Raw genomic sequence first — 20,990 nt, forward strand, 5'->3', positions numbered from 1 at the left:
CGCGCCCAGTTCCGGGGAGCAGCGCGAGCGGCCGCGCACCCCGGGCTGTGCGTCCCGGGCCGGTGGGGAGGTGCTGTCGCCCAGGGAGGGCGCTCCGGGCTCTCGGACCCCTTCTGCGCCCCTTGACCGTGCGCCTCGGCTCGGTCCCGCCCGCCCCGGGAGTCCCCCATGCGCCCAGGCTAGTGCTCCCGGGGCGCCGCCCCTTAGCCGCAGGTATGTTGCACCCGCTGCTGCTCGCCGCGCTCTGCCTGGCCGGCGGGCTCGGACCCGCCGCTGGCTGCCAGCTGCCGTCGGAATGGAGACCCCTGAGCGAGGGCTGCCGCGCGGAGCTGGCGGAGATCATCGTGTACGCCAAGGTGCTGGCGCTGCACCAGGAGGTGCCCGGCCTGTACAACTACTTGCCCTGGCAGTACGAGGCCAGCGAGGCCGGGCTCTTCTACTCGGCCGAGATAGAGATGCTGTGTGACCAGGCTTGGGGCAGCATGCTCGAGGTGCCCGCGGGCTCCAGGCTCAACCTCACAGGCCTGGGCTACTTCTCGTGTCATTCCCACACCGTGGTGCAGGATTATTCCTATTTCTTCTTCCTCAGGTGAGCCCGGCACCCCCACCCTCTACAGCACCCCTCCTGCCTGTTTGCTGACCTCCTGAGGTCACCATCCTCAAGAGCCAGGCAGGCAGGCCTGCGGAGTCCTGTTCATGTCAAATCAGAATGTGCCCCACGCTCCCCTCCTTACTCGAGTCTCCTGCTCTGCCCAGCGTCTCTAAACTTGGTACCTGGTTTCAGGCTGTTGACAAAAAGGGATTTCTCTCTCTCTCTCTGTGTGTGTTTAAGAATGGAAGAGTTGTCCAGGAAAACCTTCATTGAGGTGGTTTCCAACAATCCATTTAATTCAATTTTTAAAAAATTTTAGCCAGTGAGAATAATATGGGATGGGGTTGGGGGGGACTGAAATCCCACTGTTTTCAGAATTCTGGTTCTACTGTGATTTTGAACAAGTTACTGACCACAGGAACCTATGTCCTCACCTTCATAATGTGAGAGACAAGGTTGGTTGAGACATAGTAACTGATGCAGAACACCTGGTGCAGGGGAACCAGGGCACCTCTCTCCTCCCACCTGCTTACATGAGGAGTTGTGAACTGGGTAGAAGGCAGTCCAGCTGCTCCTTCTCTCGTGGCAACTGCCAACACACTCCAGTGCCTGGCTATTCCAAATAGTCAGGGTTTATGAGGGATCTGCTGCATGGAAGACCCCGAGTCACAGAGCTTTGAAAACTAGAGGTGGATAAGGCGGGAGGCCTTCTCTGATTGGAGACTCCTGGATTCTTTGCAAAGTTCCATGCAAGTTGGTCTGTGGTCAAGATGGAATGTGTGTGGTTAAGAATGCAGTCAGTGGCCTTGACTGAAATTTGAAATCAAGAGCCAGGTGGAGCCCCAAGTGCACTAATTGTCTCCAGTTGAATTAAGAATGATACAGAACAGCTGAAGAACATCAGACTGGAATCTAGCATATATATATATATATATATATATTAAGAAAGCAAATTAACCCCAAATTGTGACTGGTGATAGTTGTAGTCTCCCCCCGTTGCAAAGTAGCAGTAAGTATATTTAGAATGATGAGGACCTCAGTCTGCAGGTTCACTTTTAGCTCTTGACATTCCACATCATTCTGAGAAGGAAAACAGTAAGTTCCATAGCTCGTGGCAACACATGTGTTCCATATTGAAGCCAGTTTAAGTTTAGAATACATGGCTTGCTTTGTGTTGGCTTGAGTGGTTTAGTTAAACAGAATATTTTTTAAGTTCTAGGGAAGTATCACTTCTAAATCCAGCAAGAACCAAGGCAGTACCTTTCTTGATACAAAGATGTTTACTTCAGATTTTTCTTGTTTTTCCTTAGGAAAAACACTGAGACTAGAACTATAAAACTATTCAAAAGTGAAACATCATTTTCCAAAGAAAAAAGAGCCCAAGAACTTGAATAGACACTATCTTTTCCTATTTTATCACGAAATTCCGTGCTGCTCACTGGCTCTGTGGCGGCCAGCAAGCCCCTTTATCCTTTGCTCTGACATTTACAAAAAGTTGCTATAGCATTAAAGTGTAGTCTGACCCATTTCCACTGCATGGGGCTGTTTGTCCTGATGTGTTAGTTGCTTACAAATCATTCATGGAACTTCCTCCATTATACTGCGACCCACTCAGACGAGAACAGTCAGTGTTACAGAACACAGAGGTGGTCAAGGTTCACTGGTGAGCCCTGTGTGCCCCTTTGGGCTGGGGTGTGACTTCCATCCTTTTACTTTTTTATGACTTTTTTATCTTTCTAACAAACAATTTGCATGAGGGTCAGTAAAAATACTGACATTTATACTGCACTCACTCTGTGTGAAGTACCTCATTTACTCCATTTTCTAATGCAATCCTTAACACCCCTACCAAGATGGTGCAATTATTCCCTTTTTAACAAATCAGCATGTTGAATCGGCATTTAACAGAAGGTAAGCAGTGATGGCAGCATTTGAACCCTGGTTATCACTTTCACTAAGCAATAGGAATTTTACCAAGAAACAGGAAAAACCGAAAAATCCAATGAGAAGAAAGTCCCCTTGGGTGACTTGAGAGAGATAAAAATAGGAAAAACCCCACAAATGTATACAATTTCCCCCCTGCTTTACTCAGACTCACCTTTTTGAAAACCTTAAGGTTAACTCTTGTCGTGTGAGGCAGAGAAATAATTTGAAATAGTAATTCTTCTAATGAGCGCCTTGTGAGACAGTGATTGGCAAGGCGCTTAGACTTTGTGACACTTGATTATAAAGCTGGTGTACTCCGTGGGTGTCCAGTCTACATTCTGCTGTTTTCCTCTTTCCCATTAGGATGGATGAAAATTATAATCTCTTGCCTCATGGCGTCAATTACCAAGATGCCATCTTTCCAGACACTCAAGAAAACAGAAGGATGTTTTCCAGCCTATTCCAGTTCTCAAACTGTTCCCAAGGACAGCAGCTGATGGCTTTCTCCAGTGATTGGGAGATTCAGGAAGACAACAGGGTAAGAATTAGCTTTGCTAAGTGCCAGAGCAAAATCATAGGATTTTGAAATCTTGTGTGACAGGTATGTCCAACTAAGAAAAACTGTTTATTGTTACTTCCTTGACATTATTCAGCGGTTTCTTCCTTAGTCCTGCACTACTGACAGCAGTTTGGACTCCTCTCACCCTTCCTCCATAGTTTTCAGAATTTTCTGAACGAGTGACCTGTATTTTACTCCCAACATGATCCCAAACTTCTGTTCTCTCCTCCTCCCAATCTGTACTGGCATGTACTCCATATTGAACTGGACCTGCCAGGGTGAGCCTGAATATTCTGAGCCTGTGTCACACCTTAGCTTGTTCCAGTGAAATCTTCTCAGGCTTGAGCCTTTGCTTCATTTTGTCAGAGCTTTGCTTTTACAAGTAGAGTCTTGGTAACAATAGATTTAGATCAAGAGATCAGATAATTATTCCAAAAATACCCTAGTAGCTTTGCCCCCAAACTCATTAGTACATAACTTATTAGCCCTATGGTCACATAATGAAGCTATTAAGATTTCCCTAGAATTAGATTTTCCATCATTCGAGAAGAAATAGAACAATAGGACCGTGGAAAATTATTTCAGTGTGAAGGCAGCACTATTTCTGGTGGTCAGATGTTGATCTTGGAGAATTCCTTTCCTTTCTCTCTAATCACCCTGGCCTCTTAGATAACAGTGGGTATTGCTCTGAGGAAGAACCAGAGCTTTGGGGGGATAAAGTAATTGTTCCAGGTTGCTAAGCTGCTGTGTAGCCAAATTTAAAAGTTAGATCTGATGTATGTTGCACTTTGCAATACCTTTGCTCTTTCCATTTTTATCTTCTGCCCACTTAACAAGGCACCACATGAGAGCTAAGTAAAATTTGTTAATTTAGAATTTAATTTTAAAATGGAATTAAATTTCCTTTTTTGTAAATTTTATGATTTACATTTTATGATGCTCCTTGAGAAATTTTCATGTACTCTGGTGTGATTAAAATAGTTGTGAACTGAAACTCTCAGAGGCCTATGCTACTGACAGCAGGAAGAATTCTTGACAATTGCTTGCTCTATTCCTCAATACTGAAAGTTCTCTCCCTTTTCATTTCACCTGCATGAAGGGCAGAATCATATGACCTATCCTGCCCAGAGAAATAGGCCATGTTTGCTCTGAAGCAGTCTCTGTTTGTTATAGAAAAGATCAGAGAGCAGTTCATAATCATCTTCTTATTCCAGAAGAGTAGGCATTAGGAGACTTTCTAAAAATCAGAACTCATGAATCTTTCACATGTCCTGAGACCTTTACGAATGGCCCCAACTGCATGTTGAGTCTCTTTCTTGTACTACACGGTGTATCTTAGATTACAGATCCCAGACAAATCAGCAAGTTCTTGTTCTTCCCGCTATTGCTGTTGTTGCTCCCTCAGCTTGCACAGTGGGTCTAGCCTGTGGTTGGGAAGGGAACATTAGGTTCTCATCACTGAAAGTTCTCACTTTCTCTGTCCTGGAGGATCATATCACTCTGGGACTCTAGAGTCAATCCGGAGGTGAAGAAATTGAACAGGAGGAAAATCTTACATGGGGAAACATTTGTGATGTGCCCCCAGCGTGGCCTGCAACTCAGTCCCCAGCAGCGAAATCCTCCCTCTTTAGTTCCATCTTCACACATCCCACCCACACTTTAGTAAGTGGAAACACAATTTTCAAAAGTTGCCAGGAAGTCAGCAGTGTTCCAAACTCTTGGCACCTCTCTGGTTCAGTGTCATGGTGTTAATGGGACTTCAGGGGATGTCGTTGGCAAGTTGGAGGATCCACCGGATTTGCTGGCAGGATTCTCTCCACACCCACCAAGGACTTTTTTCCAGTCTCCTCCTGGGTGAGTCTAATAATCAAAGCAAAAGTTGTATATTTTCTCTGCAAATACTGTCCCCTAGGACCAAGACCCAGACTGACCTATACTTATATACTTACAACAGTCTGTCATAGAACATCTTGGGACTGGGAGAAATTCTGTGCCATCTCTTCTGTTTTTGGAGTTGGGAAAGATCAGGGGGGATTGTCATCCTCCAAATTGCATCAGAAGGAATGTAAACTTGTCATCAGAAGATCCAGATGGGCTCTGTCATTTCCAAAGGAATGACCTCAGGCAGGTCCATAATTTCTTACAACTCCAGTTTTCTCATCTATAAAATGGGTCTAAAGATGTATAAACTATCTTAGATTGGTATAAGGATCTTATTAATCACAGCAGAGTTGAAAGTACTTTGTAAACCATAAAGGATGATAAAAGGGTTTATTACTATAAACAGATCATTTTGAAGTCTGACTTTGAAGACAGCATTTTTAAAATTTAGAAAAGCTTCCTGCTGGTTCCCAGGGGGAGTTCCAGAACATCCAGTAGCAGAGGTGGCAGCAGTTGTGCTGGGGATGTGTTTGGAGATGGGAACTGATGGTTGGGAAGCCACATGTATGCTTACATCCACTCAACAGATTTGATTAGGTTTCATGCAAGGAGCAGTTTTTTTTTTTTTTTTAAAAATTCATGTACTGAATTATGAGTGGATAACACATTTACTTGGGTCCCAAATCTAACAGTATAAAATGATAGAGTTGCTCACCTCTGACACCCATCCAACCACTTCCCATTCACTCTCCAAATGCATAGCCATTTGTTGTTAGTTTCTTGTCAACACTCAGTAGTTTAATTAAAAAATTCCATTATGTATTCTTTACCATTGCCTTTGATACAAACAGCTGCGTACTACAAACATGTGGCTTTACCTTGCTTTATTCACAAGTAGCTCGTGAAGATCTTTCATTATCAATGAATATAATGTTGCTTTAAGTAACTGCATAGTATTACATTATCTGGACAATGTATCACAGATATTTAATCAAGTCCCCAACTGATAGGTTATTAGATTGTTTCAAATAAATCACTATTATAAGGAATGCAGAGATGTGTGACATCGTATGTACCTTATTTTGTGAGATTGCTGGGTACAATTTTTACCCAGAATTTACTGAGTACTTATTATGAAGTGGCTACTGTGTTAGATCCTAGAGTTTCCAAGTTGAGCAAAACATAAGGTCCCTGATCTCATAAAGCTAATTTTCCTAATGTTGGTGACTGACACAATCAAAAATTATATTAATGGTTTCAATTTTAAATGAAAATGCTTAAAGGAAATGCCAGGGGGATTGACCTGGACTTGTTGGATAAAGGAAACCTCCTTTGGTGAAGTTATACTGGACCTAAGAGCTGATCCTTGTTTAATGCTAGGGTTGATGGGATAGAGAGCAACCCAGAGAGAGAGAGAAGAATTTGTGCAAAGGCCCTGTAGTATGAGGGTACATGGCCTTTGAGGAAACAAAAGAATATCCCTGGGGGTAGAATAAAGGGGGACAGAAGGATGTGGCAAGAGTATTAGATAGGGCCATACCAATCCAGAGAGAGAGAAGAATTTGTGCAAAGGCCATGTGGTATGAGGATACACAGCCTTTGAGGAAACAAAAGAATACCCTTGGGGGTAGAATAAAGGGAGACAGAAGGATGTGGCAAGAGTATTAGATAGGACCATACCATGAAGGTATTGATAGATCCTGGTGAGAATTTGGGATTCATTTTGATAATGGGAAACCTTTGATGTTTTAAAAACAGGGGGTGATGGGCTCAATTTAACATTTTGGGGGAAAATGACAAGATTGGGGAATTGGATTGGAGGGGATCCAAATGGTATAATGAGAACAGGTAGTTCTTGTTATAAAGGCACCAGACAGCTAATGGACTAGGGTGGGGTAGTGGGCACGGAGCTAAATAGGTAGATTGGGAAGATAACTTCGGAACTAAAAATAGTAGATGATTATGATGGTTTGAATTTGGCTTTCAGTGAGATGGGGACCTATGTTTCTGACAGGTAGATTAATGCCTGTGTTTCTGGCTTGTAGTCTGTATCCCAGGACGAACACTAAGAAATAGGAATAGCACAAAGGATTCATGACTCTAGTTTTAGACATACTTAACTGAGATGTCTTTGAGCCATCTAAGAGAGATCATGAATAAACACTATAGATCTAAGGCTTTGATAAGACCCATGAGGGGAAGATACAGCCTTGTATCTTATTTTACCAATAATTTGATGTCAGTTAAAACTGGATATGAAGATGAGGTCTTAGAATAAGATGAATAAAGGCTCTGGATAGGACAGAATCTTGTGGAACACCATCATTGTGAGAGAAGGAACAATCAGAGTTGGACGGAAAACCAGGTGAATCAAGGTCACACAATGTTTCCAGAAGGAAAAATGATCAACAGAGCCAGAAGATAATGAAAAACCTAGTAAGACGAGGATTGAAATGTTAACACATGACTTTGATGGCCTAAATGAAGACAGTTTGCATGGAGTAAAGGAGTAGAATCTGAAGCAGGGATATGAGGAGGGATATGTAGATACGACAGGTAACTCTGAAGTTTGACTCTGGATGGTTTATTTATTTATTTTAAAGATTTATTTATGCAACAAGAGATGGGGTACAGGCCAGAGATTGGAGGGGGGTGGTGAGATGATTCACCAGAGACAGTGTGGGGAACAGAACAGGCAGATTGACCAAAGTACACTGCTGAGGGGAGCAGCAGGCGAGTCAGGAGAGGTCTGCTGTGCCATGTGGGTTGCAACCTGGTGGGCCAGGGATCGAACTCGTGCTGCAGAGGCTGCAGATTGCTTTATAGTGTGATACTTAATCTCTTGTGCCACCAGGGAGGCCTGGCTCTGGGTGGTTTAATACATATAAGACTACAGGTGAGGAGGGCAGAAGTGGTGAAAGAGGTGTTGTGGTGTTTAAAGATGACGGCCATCCATTTCAAACCATCTTGTGTCCTATTTTCCTCTCTTCAGACACTATTTACGTAAGATGATTTAGCTACCTGAGGCAGGGATATTTGTTCTATTTTCTGTTTTGTATATTTGTTGCATTTTTGTGGTATGTCACACATGTATTAAGTGAATTGTCTTTTATTTAGAGAACTCTGAATCTTGAGTAAGCAGAGGCATTTTTGCTGTCTGCCTTGCTCTGTTTTGTTCTGTCTCTATCTCTCTCTAGTTGTCTCTTATTTTTCTGAATTAATATTTCAAATCCATGTACAGTAAAATTCACTGTTTTCAACATACAGTGGGTTTTTTTGTGTGTACCTGGTTTATTTCACTTAGCATAATGTCCTCCAGGTCCATTCATGTTTTTGCAAATGGCAGGATCTTTTTAAAGGCTGAATAATATTCCATCATTTACACATACCATAATTTCTTTATTCTCTGTCAGTGGACAGTTTGGTTATTTCCACATCTTGGCTATCATGAATAATGCTGATATGAACATGGGAGTACAGATGATTTTCAAGGTATTAATTTCATTTCCTTTGGGTGCATATCTAGAGGAGGGGGTTGGCCATTTGCAAAATATGATTCATAGAATTATACGGGTCTCACAATAGCGGAGACTTTTACAATATTTTTAAAAGTCCTCTTTTTAAAAAAAAATCACCATCAATCTCATCAGAAACTCTTTCAACATCCAGAAAATGTCAACCACATAGTGGCAAGTTTTCTAAAATTCTAATTTTTGCTCAAATATGTCACTGGCACAAATAGTGTCAGTTGTTTTCATTGAAGTGACAGGCTTACTTTATCCATTTTCAAGGAAATGTCTATCAAATAACTGAAATCTGAATAATTATAGTTTTCTGTCATTCATTCGTTCAAGTAAAAATAATGTTTCATGAGGAAAGCCGCTAGTTCATGTCAGAACTCAATCACATAAGTGTTTTTCCTTGAGACAACCATTGTGCTTTGACAAGCAGCAGTATTGCTTTATGTGTCCTGATTTCTTCACACAAAGTGTTAGAAACACGCATACCCAAGGAACAGGATTTACTTATTGTCACTGCTTCGAGGACATTCTTAAAGTGGCTTTTTCTTTTCTGCCAACACAAGGCACTAAAGAATGCAGTGACTACTGGTATAATTTAGTGCCAGTGCCTTGATTTACACTAGTCTATGGCAGGTTTGCTCACTTTTAGTTTTGCACTAACAGTGCAAATGTCAACAGCAAATGTGCTAACTAAGAGTGCAAATGTCAACAGGAAGAAAATAACAGCTTAATATTATTCTGAGAATAGTTTTGATCTCATGGCCTCCCTGAAAAGATCTTAGAATCCGCCCCCCCCCCCCCCAAATCTGAAGACTTTGAGATCCTCTGCTTTTGAACAACTCAGTGATTAGAGGATGATAGGATTTGTGTTCCCCTTAACCCCCACTGAATGCTCAAGTTGGTGGGACATTCATCAGCTCACAATTGGGCCTGGAGTTTCAGAAGGCCTGGGGGAATCACTGAGCCTGGAGTGATTTCAGAAGTTGGATTTCTAGCATAGAGAATAGTGGGAAATCACACAGGGAAGGTTGGACAGATTGTGGAGGGCTGTGGATGCCTTAGGAAGGAATCCAGAATCGGGTTGCAGGAGCTCTGGAGTCTCATCTGGATTGTGTCCTCTAATGTTAATCTTGAGCTAATCCATTCATCTTTATGGATCTTGGCATTCAGTACATGATTAACCTGTGCTCAAAAAATACTTTCTTCATTGAACTTAAATTATTTCATCTCTGGAAAATGAAGGGGTTATATTTATCTGAGGTTTCTGTAAACATTAAACATTGATTATGTTTTTTCTGTTACATTTGAGTCAACTAAGGCCCAGACAAGACAAATGGAATGTGGGTAACTGAGCTGTGAGACCAGGGGCTCATGACTTGGAGTCCACGCTGTTTATCTTCCCCATCCTGTGTGTGTCATGGCCTCCTGCCTCCCACACTTGAGAAACTTTCTGCTTGCAGAGTAGCTTACTTCACTGACCCACTTCTTATGTCTCTCCCTCCCTTTATCCAGCTAGTCTGGGTTTGTTCTCCAGTTACTGTATTACTGCATACCTATTTTCTTTGTGGCATTTATCAAAAATATTTTGGTTTATGCAAATATTGGTTTAATATATATGTCCCTAAACCAGGGTACAAATTCCATATACACTTCTGTATTCCCAGGCCTAGCATGGATCCCTCACATAGTAGGCACTTATGCCAATGTAGGTAAAGAGGTTATTTAATGTTGCATAAGTGATTATAGATATAAAACTTTAGAAAGTCTGGGAAAGGAGGGATCAGTGGGGTTTTGAGTATTCCAGGAAGATTTCAGAGATAGAAGTGGACTTGATATGGACCAGTACTATACCAATACTATATTATTTTAAAATGCATGGGAGGTATTTAGGATCATGGTGTCATAGCCTCTAGGTGAAGACTATTAATCTACTCTCATATTGTCATGACTAGGTCATTCATTTGCCAAATAGAGCCAGGACTATGGATCATGGAGAGTGTGTTGTTCTTTCATTTCTTCAGGCACACTGTTCTTCTACACATTCTTATTGTCTGGCACTGGGGATACGAAAAAGAACAAGAGAAAAGTGTCCCTTGCTTTCTGGTGCTTACATTGCATTGGGGTGAGGGAAAAATAGTTAACACATTAATCAATATTTCAGTCAGTGAGGATAATGTCAGATGATAGGGGTTTGGCAATGAATTAAGAGGACAATTTGATAGAGAGGAACTGGAACTACTTTAGGGTGAGGAGGTAACACTTAAGAAATGAGAACAGTGGGTCAGCCATACAATGATCAAGTGGGACAGCATTCCCGGTAGAAGAAAAAGCCAGTGCCAGTGGTCAAGACAGGTTGGCATCCTTCAGGGATGGAAAAGCTTGAATGAAGCATTGTTGGTGGGAGAAGAATGAGACAGGATGGGTTTGGAGAAGTGAGCAGGAGCCAGGCTATCCAGAACTTTCTAAGCAAGGGGAGGACTTTCAACTCTTTGTTCTTTGGGGGAGCCACTGGATGGAATGAAATGATGTGAGTGTATACATTTGGACTAAGGAAATGCTATGGGGTTTGGAAGAAATGGCTGGATTCAGAAATACTTTGGGAGTGGGACTTTTATTATGTTCCTGCAATTTGTCCTTGATCACACTTTAAAACATTTTCTCTGTGTCCTTTTCCTGCGGAGTCTCAGTCACCCCTAAGACATTGGTGAAAGATCACATTTTGTGCTATAGCATGTTCCAGTTCCTTTTGAGAAACTTTGCATTTTAATTAACTAATAATTTGCCCTCTTAAAAACAAAGTTTTAAGGTGAAAATTTGTTTCTTGATAGGGGTCTTAGAATGAACCCCAGATTCCAAATTTGACTCCACACCAACTGTGACTTTGGCTATCACTTAACCGCTTGGAAATCAATTTCCTTATCTGTAAAATGGGTCTAATTATATCTACTATCCTTCATAGCATGTTATAAAAAGCAACTGTAATAAAATTTAAAAGCACAAAGCATCAATTATGCATGAAATGTTATGTAATGGCTCTCATGCTTTTTTTATACCCATTTGTCTCATCTCATAACTGACAAGAGTAGGAATCAAAGATCTTGAGGCGGACAGGCCTTTATCCCATCAATCATGATTTTTGAGTACTTCCTATAATCTTAACACTGTATTGTATATTATGGAGGATATAGAAGAACCTGGTATCCCAACTCTTGGTACTAGTTGGAGAATACACTGAGCCCATGTGGAGAAATGGATACTGCTTTTGGGTCTTGTGAGATGGGGAGGATTTGGATAGATGGCTAGGAGAGAAGAAGATGAATTCAGATGGGCAAGAGCATGAAAGAAACAGAGATGAGACTAATGATGGCGGTCAGAGGGTAGCACAGCAGCATGCAGGGTTGCAGGTAAATGAGGATGCCCATATAAGTGTTCCACTCACACTGACAGCTCTTGACTTGGTTTTACCGACAGGCAGTTCACACTGAAAGGAAGATTCGCTCTGACAAACCGGTAGTTGGTGGCTGTACTGGTTACTTAAAACAACTTTTTTATTTTGGAGGAATTATAGATTCAGAGGTTGTTGCAAAGAATTAGAGGCCATTGGTGGCCCTCCCCAACTGCCCTGACTGTGAGCATCTTATATAATTATAGTACAGTACCAAGAAGGGGTGATGTCACAGGTAAACTCCACAGAACTGAGTCAGCACGTTAGACATGCACTGCTTAGTGTGTGTGTAAGTGTGTGTGTGTAAAACTCTAACTGTCACATGTGTGGCTTCCTGTCCTACCACCACAATCACCCATACAAAGCCTTCACATCCCCAGGGGTAACAGGTGTTACTCCTTACATAGCCACACCTTCCTGCTTGCCCATTCCTGAACTCTGGCAATCACTAGTCTGTTCTCAATCTCGAGGATTTTGTTAAGGGTAGGACCTTACAGTGTGTAATTTTTTAGATGATTTTTTTTTTACTTAGCATAATTTCCTTGAGGTTAATCTAAGTTTGTTGTATTCCTTTTTATTGCTGAGTAAAATATTTCTTGGTATGGATGTACCGTCATTTTTTAAAAAACTCTTCCTTCACCAATTGATGTATAGGTAGTTTCTAGCTTTTAGCTGTTAGGAATAAAGCTACTTTGAATGTTCATGCATAGGTTATGTGAACACAAGTTTTCATTTCTCTGCAGTAAATGCTCAAGAGTATTGTTGCTGGGTCTCATGGTGAATCCATTTTTTATTTTCAAAGAAACTTCCAATCAATTTTCCAAAATCATATCATTTGCATTTCTACCAGCAGTGTGTGATTAATCCAGTTTTCTGCAGTATTGTCAGCACTTGGTGTTATTGCTATTTTTCTCCTATCCATTTTGGTAGGCAAGAAAATAGTAGTCCTATCTCACTGTGGTTTTAAATTTTTCTTTTTTTTTAAGAAATCACATAGCGTGAAACTCACTTTATTTATTTTTTTAATTTTATTTTTATATTCCCCAAACAATTGCAACCCCTTTATTTTGACCCTAATCCCTCTCCCCCACCCCCCTCCCCTCATAAAGTGTCTCTGGTTCATAGTTGTTTGTTGATTTTGATTTTCACTTTCTTATAGATATTCATTTTCCTGGTCCCTTATTTAAGTTTTCTAGATTCCTGCTATCAGTGAGACCATCCAGTATTTTTCTTTTTCTTTCTGGCTTATTTCGCTGAGCATGATCCCTTCTAGTTCCATCCATGTTGCTGCAAATTGCATGTGTTTATCTTTTTTGAATGCTGAGTAATATTCCATGGTGTATATGTACCACATCTTCTTGATCCAGTCATCTATTTTTGGGCATTTGGGCTGTTTCCAAAGCTTAGCTATTGTAAATAGTGCTGCTATAAACATAGGGGTGCAGGTGCTCTTTGGAATGGATGTTTCTGTGTCCTTTGGGTAAATACCTAGGAGTGGAATTGCTGGATCCTGTGGAAGCTCTATGTTTAGTAGGTCCAGAAATCTCCACACAGCTCTCCATAGTGGTTGGACCAGTTTGCACTCCCACCAACAGTGCAGAAGAGTTCCTTTTTCTCCACACCCTCGCCAACATTTGTTGTTGCTAGTTTTTTTAATATGTGCCATTCTCACTGGTGTAAGATGGTATCTCATGGTAGTTTTGATTTGCATTTCCCTGATTACGAGTGATGGTGAACATTTTTTCATATGCCTGTTGGCCATTTGTATTTCCTCTTCAGAGAAGTGAAACTCACTTTTTAAAAGTCTGATCCATTGGTTTTTAGTATGTTCACAAATATTTGCAACCATCAATACTATCTAATTCCAAAGTATTTTTATCCCTCCAGAAAAGAGACTGAATATTCATACCAGTCACTCCCAGTTCTGCCCTTCCCCCATCTCTGACAACCACTAATTTTTTTTTCTGCCTTTTTGGATTTGCCTTTTCTGGGCATTCATATAAACTGAAACCTATAGTATGTGGCCTTTTGTGTCTGACTAATTCTGCTTACCATAATGTGTTCATTATATAATGTATATGCTATAGTATGAGTCAGTACTTTATCACTTTTTATGAATAATATTCCATTGTATGGATATATCCCCCGTTTTGTTTTACAATTGTCAACTGATGGACATTTGAATGATTTCCACTTTTATCTGTTAGGAATAATGCTGCTATCACCACCTAGGTACAAGTTTTTGTATGCATGTATGTTTTCATTTTTCTTGGCCATATATACCTTGGAGTTGAATTGCCAGGTCATGTGGTAACTTTCTGTTGAGCCTTTTGAGGAACTACCAAATTGTTTTCCAAAGCAGCTGCAGTATTTTAAATTCTTACCGTTGTGTATGAAGGGTTCCAGTTTCTCCATGTCTTCACCAGTACTTATCATTGTCTAATTCAATCTAGTCATTTCATTGTGCTTTTGATTTTTAATTTCCTTATTTGTTGAGCCACTTCTCATGTGCTTATTGGCCATTTGTTTATCTTTGAAGAAATATCTATTCAAGTCTTTGCCCAGTTTTTTTTTCCAAAGATTTATTTATGCATACAAGAACTATTCTTTGCAGCAGCACTGGGATGATAGCAGCACTGTAGGTTTTTTTTCTAAATTATATTAAAAAAAATAAAATCCAGCTGAACAAAATTTTATGTGCATGGCGTGTTGTTAACTCTGTGCATTCTGTGGTACAACAGATCTCTAGAACTTTTCTTCATCTTTAGATCAGTTGAACAGCAACTCCCCATTCCTCACTTCTCCCAATCTCTGGCAACCATGGTTCTACTTTTTGCTTATTAGAGTTTGACTATCCCATGCACCTCATAAAGGTGGAATCACGCAGTATTTGTGCATCTGTGACTCCTATTTCACTTAACATAATGTCCTCATGGTTCATCCTTGTAGCATATGCCCATAGCTATAGGTTTTGATGTATACAATATCAACTCACCAGGACTCAGTTTCTTCATCAGCAAAATGGGTAACAGTAGATGATTATGGAACAGAATTAGGGAGTGACCACACTCAGGGCTTTATAAGTAATGAGAAATGGAGACCTATGGGCCACATCAGAGATGCCATAGTTATAGTACCTTTGCCAAAAAAAGTCAGAAGTCAGCCAGGGAAAGTACTCATCCTGGCTGGTTGACGAGGCCTCATTGAGGAGCCTCATATTTCTTCCTTAATTTTTTTTAAAGATTTATTTATTTATGCAAGAACCGGGGTACAGGCCAGATGCGCTAGAGGGTGAGAGTATTCACCAGAGACAGAGCGGGGAACAGAACAGGCAGACTGATGAAATACACTGCTGAGGGGAGCAGCGGGCAAGACAGGAGAGGTCTGCTTCGCCATGTGGGGTTCTCGCCAGCCGGCTGGGATGGAACCCGTGCTGCAGAGGCTGCAGACAGCTTCACAGTGTGGTGCTCCACTGCCTGCACACCAGGGAGCCCTCTTCCTTAATTTTTATGTCTTGTGCAATACTATTTGCCCTTCAGTCCTAAAGCCTTTTCTTGAGTAGTTCAGTACATAAATACTGAGACATAAAGGGAGAGATTCTCTTTATGTCTTTCTAGTTCTCTTCAAAGGGTCTTCTCTGCTCTCAACCAAGAAAATTCACTAGTCAGCTTCCACCTGACCCCAGGGGACAAACAATTCCTGGAGAGTTATTATGAAAATGTGCTGCAGTGCTAGAAGGAAATGAAAGAAATCATTCCAAGAGGCTTATAGTCCAGGAAATAGTAGTTCTGACGTCTCTTCCCAAAGCCTCCTGTGGCTGCTCTCTTCATTAAATTTTTTCTCAGCATTTCACTGTCCCCATGTGGACACAAGGCTGAGGATGTTGACTGTCTTGCAGGGGTGTGCAGAGAAGTATGAGAGGTTTGGAAGATCTCTGGCCCATCAGACTTTGCTCTTTTGTCCCTCTCTGTCTTGGAAGCAGAAAACCTACCACCATCTGAGCTTTCCCCATGGACATGTTAGCTCATGCAGACTTCTTTGAAGGGGAAGAGAATCTTTATCTTTGGCCTCTCTGCCTTCCACACCCCCTCTCTCTTTAGGACCTTTGGCTCAGCATCATCCTCTGCTAGGAGCTGGCCAGCAACCTCGGCTCTCACCTTTCTCAGCACACACTGTGGTTTTATGGATGGGCAGGGCCATTTCTGGAGTTTGATGGTAGTGATTTCAGCAAAGGTTGCCTGTGGGTCTTGGGTCAGAGGAGATCTCCTTTCTCCTCCACAAGGCCCTGGATAGACCCTCAGGGATACAGTCCAGCCACAGTCCCCCTGGCTCATTCTCTTCTTTCTTTTAATTAGATCAGCTGTGACACAGTCGGACCATGCTTCTCTGGGGTAGCAGCAAAGCCAGGTGCTATCAGCTTGCTCTGGGGCTAGTGTCCAGGCCAGTCCACTTACTCTGCACAGATACAGGAGGAAGGCTGTCAGAGCTGGAAGGGAACCCATAAGTCATCTTTTTAACTGCTTAATTCAGCATCACAGAAGAATATTGTAGGAAAGCAAATCCCTCTACCCCTCACAGCTACAGTTGTTAACATGTGACCTGCTGATGCTGTTATGACTTCAGATATAGTAATCACATTTTCAGAGTCAAAGCATTTAATATTAGTAGCAACAAGCACAGGGTTCCAAAAGTGAAAACCGTTGTTATAGCAGTGTAGTAAATCAAGGCCTTAGTGAAAGTCAAAGGAAATGATTCCCACCATCCTCCGTCCCCACCAAGTAAAGGAAGGACATTCTTGCTCAGTATCAGATGGTAACTCTGCAGGTGCTTTCTAAATGATTTCTTTTTATTTACTAAGAAGAGGGTTCTTTTTTCTACTGCTTTATTCTGTGGCTGAACAGCAGGGTGGGTTTCTCACATTTCCAGGAAATGGTTGTAGTTGTGCCTGGAGACTAGGATTGGTTTCTTTGTTGTCTTTCCATCTGGTTTCCCTCTCTGGGTTCTTCCTGCCGATGCCAAGTTGTCCCCATGCCTGATCCCCACAGCTTCCTGCCTTGTTTCTTTCTTGAAGCCTCATCCTCCCTCCCCACAGGTTTCTTCTACCCCACCAAAACTTTGTTGATCTGTGTCATGCAACCCCCAGGGCTCTGCTGGACAGCTGAGGCTGATCCCATAGAATAACTTAAAGTGGTAAAGGGTAGCAGTGGCATTACTTACGAACTTTCCATAAATGTTTATATTAAACCTTTTGATCCCTTACTCCAAAAAAAGAAAAATTGTGAGTGGGGCAGACTTTTCAAGCAAGAAGAGGAAAATAGCTTTACTTGATGGTATACTGGGTCATGCAAACCATATAGCTGACACATTTCAAACACTATCATTCACTTGCTCAGTCCAAGCCCATCCCTCTGTGCTGTTGTTCCTAAGGAAGATTAAACCCACAGTTAATCCAGACATGTCTTTATGAGTATATATCTCTAAATAATTAGGTCATGGACTACTATTGACAAGGAATTCTATTTTTCTAATTCAGTTCTTTTCACAAACAATAGGAATGTAATATGTATCTGCTAGTGATAATATATTAATGTGGTTGAAGTTGGTAATAAATCTTTTCTAGTGTTTGAAAACTGCTTACAGAGCCTTATTGGAAAGGCCCCGGGAAGCCTTGCATGTGTGTTATCAGAAACTCCAGTTAATTGAAACCTCTAATGAAGGTCATTTCCTTTCCTTCTAGCCAATTCATATTGCAGAAGTTTTTCTTGAGGCCAGAACTTTATACTTTCTGTGGAGATCTATCCTTGGAAAATTAGCTTTAGATGCTGTTGTCAGCAGTATGTTCAGCTGCTAACTCCACAGGGTAGTGGGTCGGCTCTCTTCCTTGAGAGGCTCTATCAGTGCTGGTACAGATACTTTAGGGATGCCTAGGAAAAATGTAGAAGGCACTGCTTACTTCCTTTTACTTCCCTATGGACACCTAAAAGTGGTGGATACCATCTTGGATGTATGCGGACAGGCCCTGGGGTTGAATCCTATAATATGCCACCACACTGATTCTATGGCTGCAGGCAAGTCATTCAACTTCCTGAGCCTCAGCTGCTTTATTTGTAAAACTCAGATAATGGTCTCTTTTCAAAGTGTTATTTTGAGATGTAAATGAGAAATTCATGCAAAGGACTTGGCAGTGAGTAAAAGGTGGCTACTGGTGAGTGGGAGCTTTCTAATGTGGTAAATCCCTAAATGGCTTGCCTTTTATTTTGTTTAATTGCCGTTTCAGAATGGTGTATGGGGATAGAGCTTGCAGATCAAGAACTTTGGGTCTCTGAGTGGACAGCTCCCTAAATTGTGGATCCCAGGGTATGGGCATAGAGGCTCAAACACTTGGCAGGCTGGGAAATGATTCCTGCTTTGGCACATGGGATTCCTTCTAGGGGTAAGAACATGGGTTGATTGCTACCACAGAGAGGGTTCTGCAGAATGCTCAGGGTGAATAAGTTGGCTGGAGGTCTGTGATTCCTGTGACCACAGACTGTTATGTCCCCCCCAAATTCATACATTGAAATCCTAACCCAACGTGATATTAGGATGTGTGGCCTTTGGAGAGTGTTAGGTTATTACAATGGAGCCCTCATAGTCATCTGTGAGCCTCTTGAGGATTCATGTATGAAATCCTGTGTGGACAGCTCCCTAAATCATGGATCCCAGGGTGTGGGCCAGTCCTCATTAGACACAGAATCTGCTCGTGTCTTGATCTGGGAAGTCTTATTCTCTAGAACTGTGGGAAGTACATTTCTGTTGTTTATAAGTCACCCTGTCTATAGTACTTTGTTGTAGCAGCCTGAATTAGCTATAGATTTTATCCAGTGGTCTTATGGATTTAAAAAGAAAATAGATTTTACTTTTAGAGTAATTTTGGGTTCACGACAAAATCGAGTGGAAGATTACAGAGATTTCCCATATACTCTCCTGCTCCAACATATATACCCCCTCCCGTTATCAACATCTCCCACTAGAATGTGTGCTTGTTGCAATTGAACCTATGCATGTATAATGTGTATGTCTCATTATATAGAATCCTACAGAGTAGTTTCCTTGTCCTGAGAGTTCCCCCCAGTCCTATTGGACTTTAAGAATTAAATTATTTTTCATATAAGCTTTAGAAGTCCTTTTTACCTGTTTTTATGTATTTACATTGTAAGACCATAAGTAAAACTAGGTTCAAACTAAATATAGAAAAGTAAATTCTATAACATACATTTCTTTATGATTGTGGATTCTTACCTTGACAATTTACCCTTGTTGGAGGAATTCTCTGTCTTAGAATTCTTGACCACTCTTCCTCCCCACCCTTGCTATTCTTCATTCCCCCACTTCTATATGATACTAGGTACGCTGAGGGTAGGGGCCACACATTCTTCATCTCTGTAACCTGGAGCCTAATGCATAGCAATTGCTTAGCCAATGCTCAGTGAAAGGGTGAATGAATGCTCAGCCACCAGCTCCTGTTACTCTACTTCATTCCATGATCTGTTGACCGTGGGCACTCTTCTCTTGCTTTTGCCAGTGCCCCCTGGGTGGGTCTTTCTATCTACTCATGAGAGAAATAATAGTGCAGAGGTCTGGCTCTGTAGAGACTTGAACTGTTTGCCTGTCAATCAGCCATGGCCTTGTGACTTTGAGCAGAGAGAACAAGGGTGTGAGCTGCTTGGATGACATTATTTCAGTGTCTGGACCCCATCTGTGGACACAGGGTGTCCAAAAAAAATAAGAGCCCCCTTCCCTGTGCTGGGATTCCCATCTCCTGCTTGTGAAAGTGTGTGTCTTGGGTTTCTGGGGCCCATGACTGTTGTGTGCCCTGAATTTCTGTCCTAACAAACTCCAATTCATTGAAAACAGGGGAAGTGACATTTTGCACCTGAAAATTGGTCTTGGGTTAACTCTGTAACACTTGGTAATGTGGGCTAAAGATGGCGAAAGTGAAATGCTTTAAGGTCTTTCTGTAAGAGTTGCTGGTTAATGCCCAGTGTGTCTATTTCTTCTGCCACTTCCAGGGCACCCTTGTGTGGCAGAGGGTGCTGCCGCAGGAGGACTGTGAGCAGGGCTTGCCTGCCTGACACCGGTGGGTGCCTACACGTTCAGAGCCCACTGCTGCAGGCCAGCCCTCTGCGCTAAGGGAGACTGAGTCCTGAGGCCATGGAAGGGATGCTTCAGTATTCACCTGCCCAGCCTTTTGCAGGTTGCAAAAACAACCAGAGTGCATTGATTTGGTGGAATATTTTCTTTCTTCCTTTCTTAACGTTCCTTCTCTCCTCCCTCCTTGTTTTCCTTTCTTTTCTTTTCTTTCCTTTCTTCCTTTCCCTTTGAAGACTGCTGAAGCCCATCATGTTCTTATGCCTCTATGAGGCTGAACTGTGAGGCCCAGCAATTGTTGTTGGAGCTGAGCAGAAGATGGAATTGTTTCTATCTGTTGAGAATGTGGTCTGGGGACTTGGTTTGTTTGCCATGGAGGGCAGTGGAGAGGCCTGAGTGTGTGTTTGGGGGTGTGTGGAATGGCTGTGAGCTCATCCTCACTATGCCTCCCTGAGATGAGATGGGCAGAGGATTGGGGATCCCGAGTGGAGGACATTTACAAGGGGGTGGCCCCTGCTCTCTGCTAGGTCATGGGCTTGCGAAGAGGATGTGAACTGAGGGACTGATGCCCACAGCACTAAAACAATTTAAATCTAAGAGCAGAACTGACTGAGAACCGCACATGCTGACTAGGGCAGGGTCAAGTATGGACTTGGGGCCCATCCTCATCAGCTGTTTGGCCTTTGGGAATGTCTTAACCATGGGAGTATCAGGTTCCTCATTTGTCTTGGGACATAGGAGGTAGGCAAAACATTTGCTTAGAGTTCTAATTTCATGAAACAATGTATATAAAACAACACCAGATGCTATGAGTCTGACACATAGTTACATTTTTAACATTGCTTATCAATTATTAAACTGGGGATGCATGTTACTGGGGAGACTGTAGGTGTAATGAAATCCTAAGGCGATCCAAGTCTGGTTATCAAACCTTCA

At 42.0% G+C, this 20,990-nt stretch overlaps 1 protein-coding gene across 1 annotated transcript in view; it reads left to right on the top strand.

Moving 5' to 3' along the window:
- Window positions 1–215: 215 nt before the first annotated feature.
- Window positions 216–20,990, top strand: part of CCDC3 (coiled-coil domain containing 3) — a gene marked incomplete at its 5' end in the record, with an annotated part of 71,218 nt that continues 50,443 nt past the window's right edge. Inside the window, 2 exons of the mRNA XM_084253103.1 lie at window positions 216–589; window positions 2,882–3,056. Coding sequence (XP_084109229.1) covers window positions 216–589; window positions 2,882–3,056 — 549 coding nt within the window. The remainder of the gene's footprint in view (window positions 590–2,881; window positions 3,057–20,990) is intronic.

Source organism: Talpa europaea, assembly GCF_964194135.1.
Source record: "Talpa europaea genome assembly, chromosome: 14".
NCBI lineage: Eukaryota > Metazoa > Chordata > Mammalia > Eulipotyphla > Talpidae > Talpa > Talpa europaea.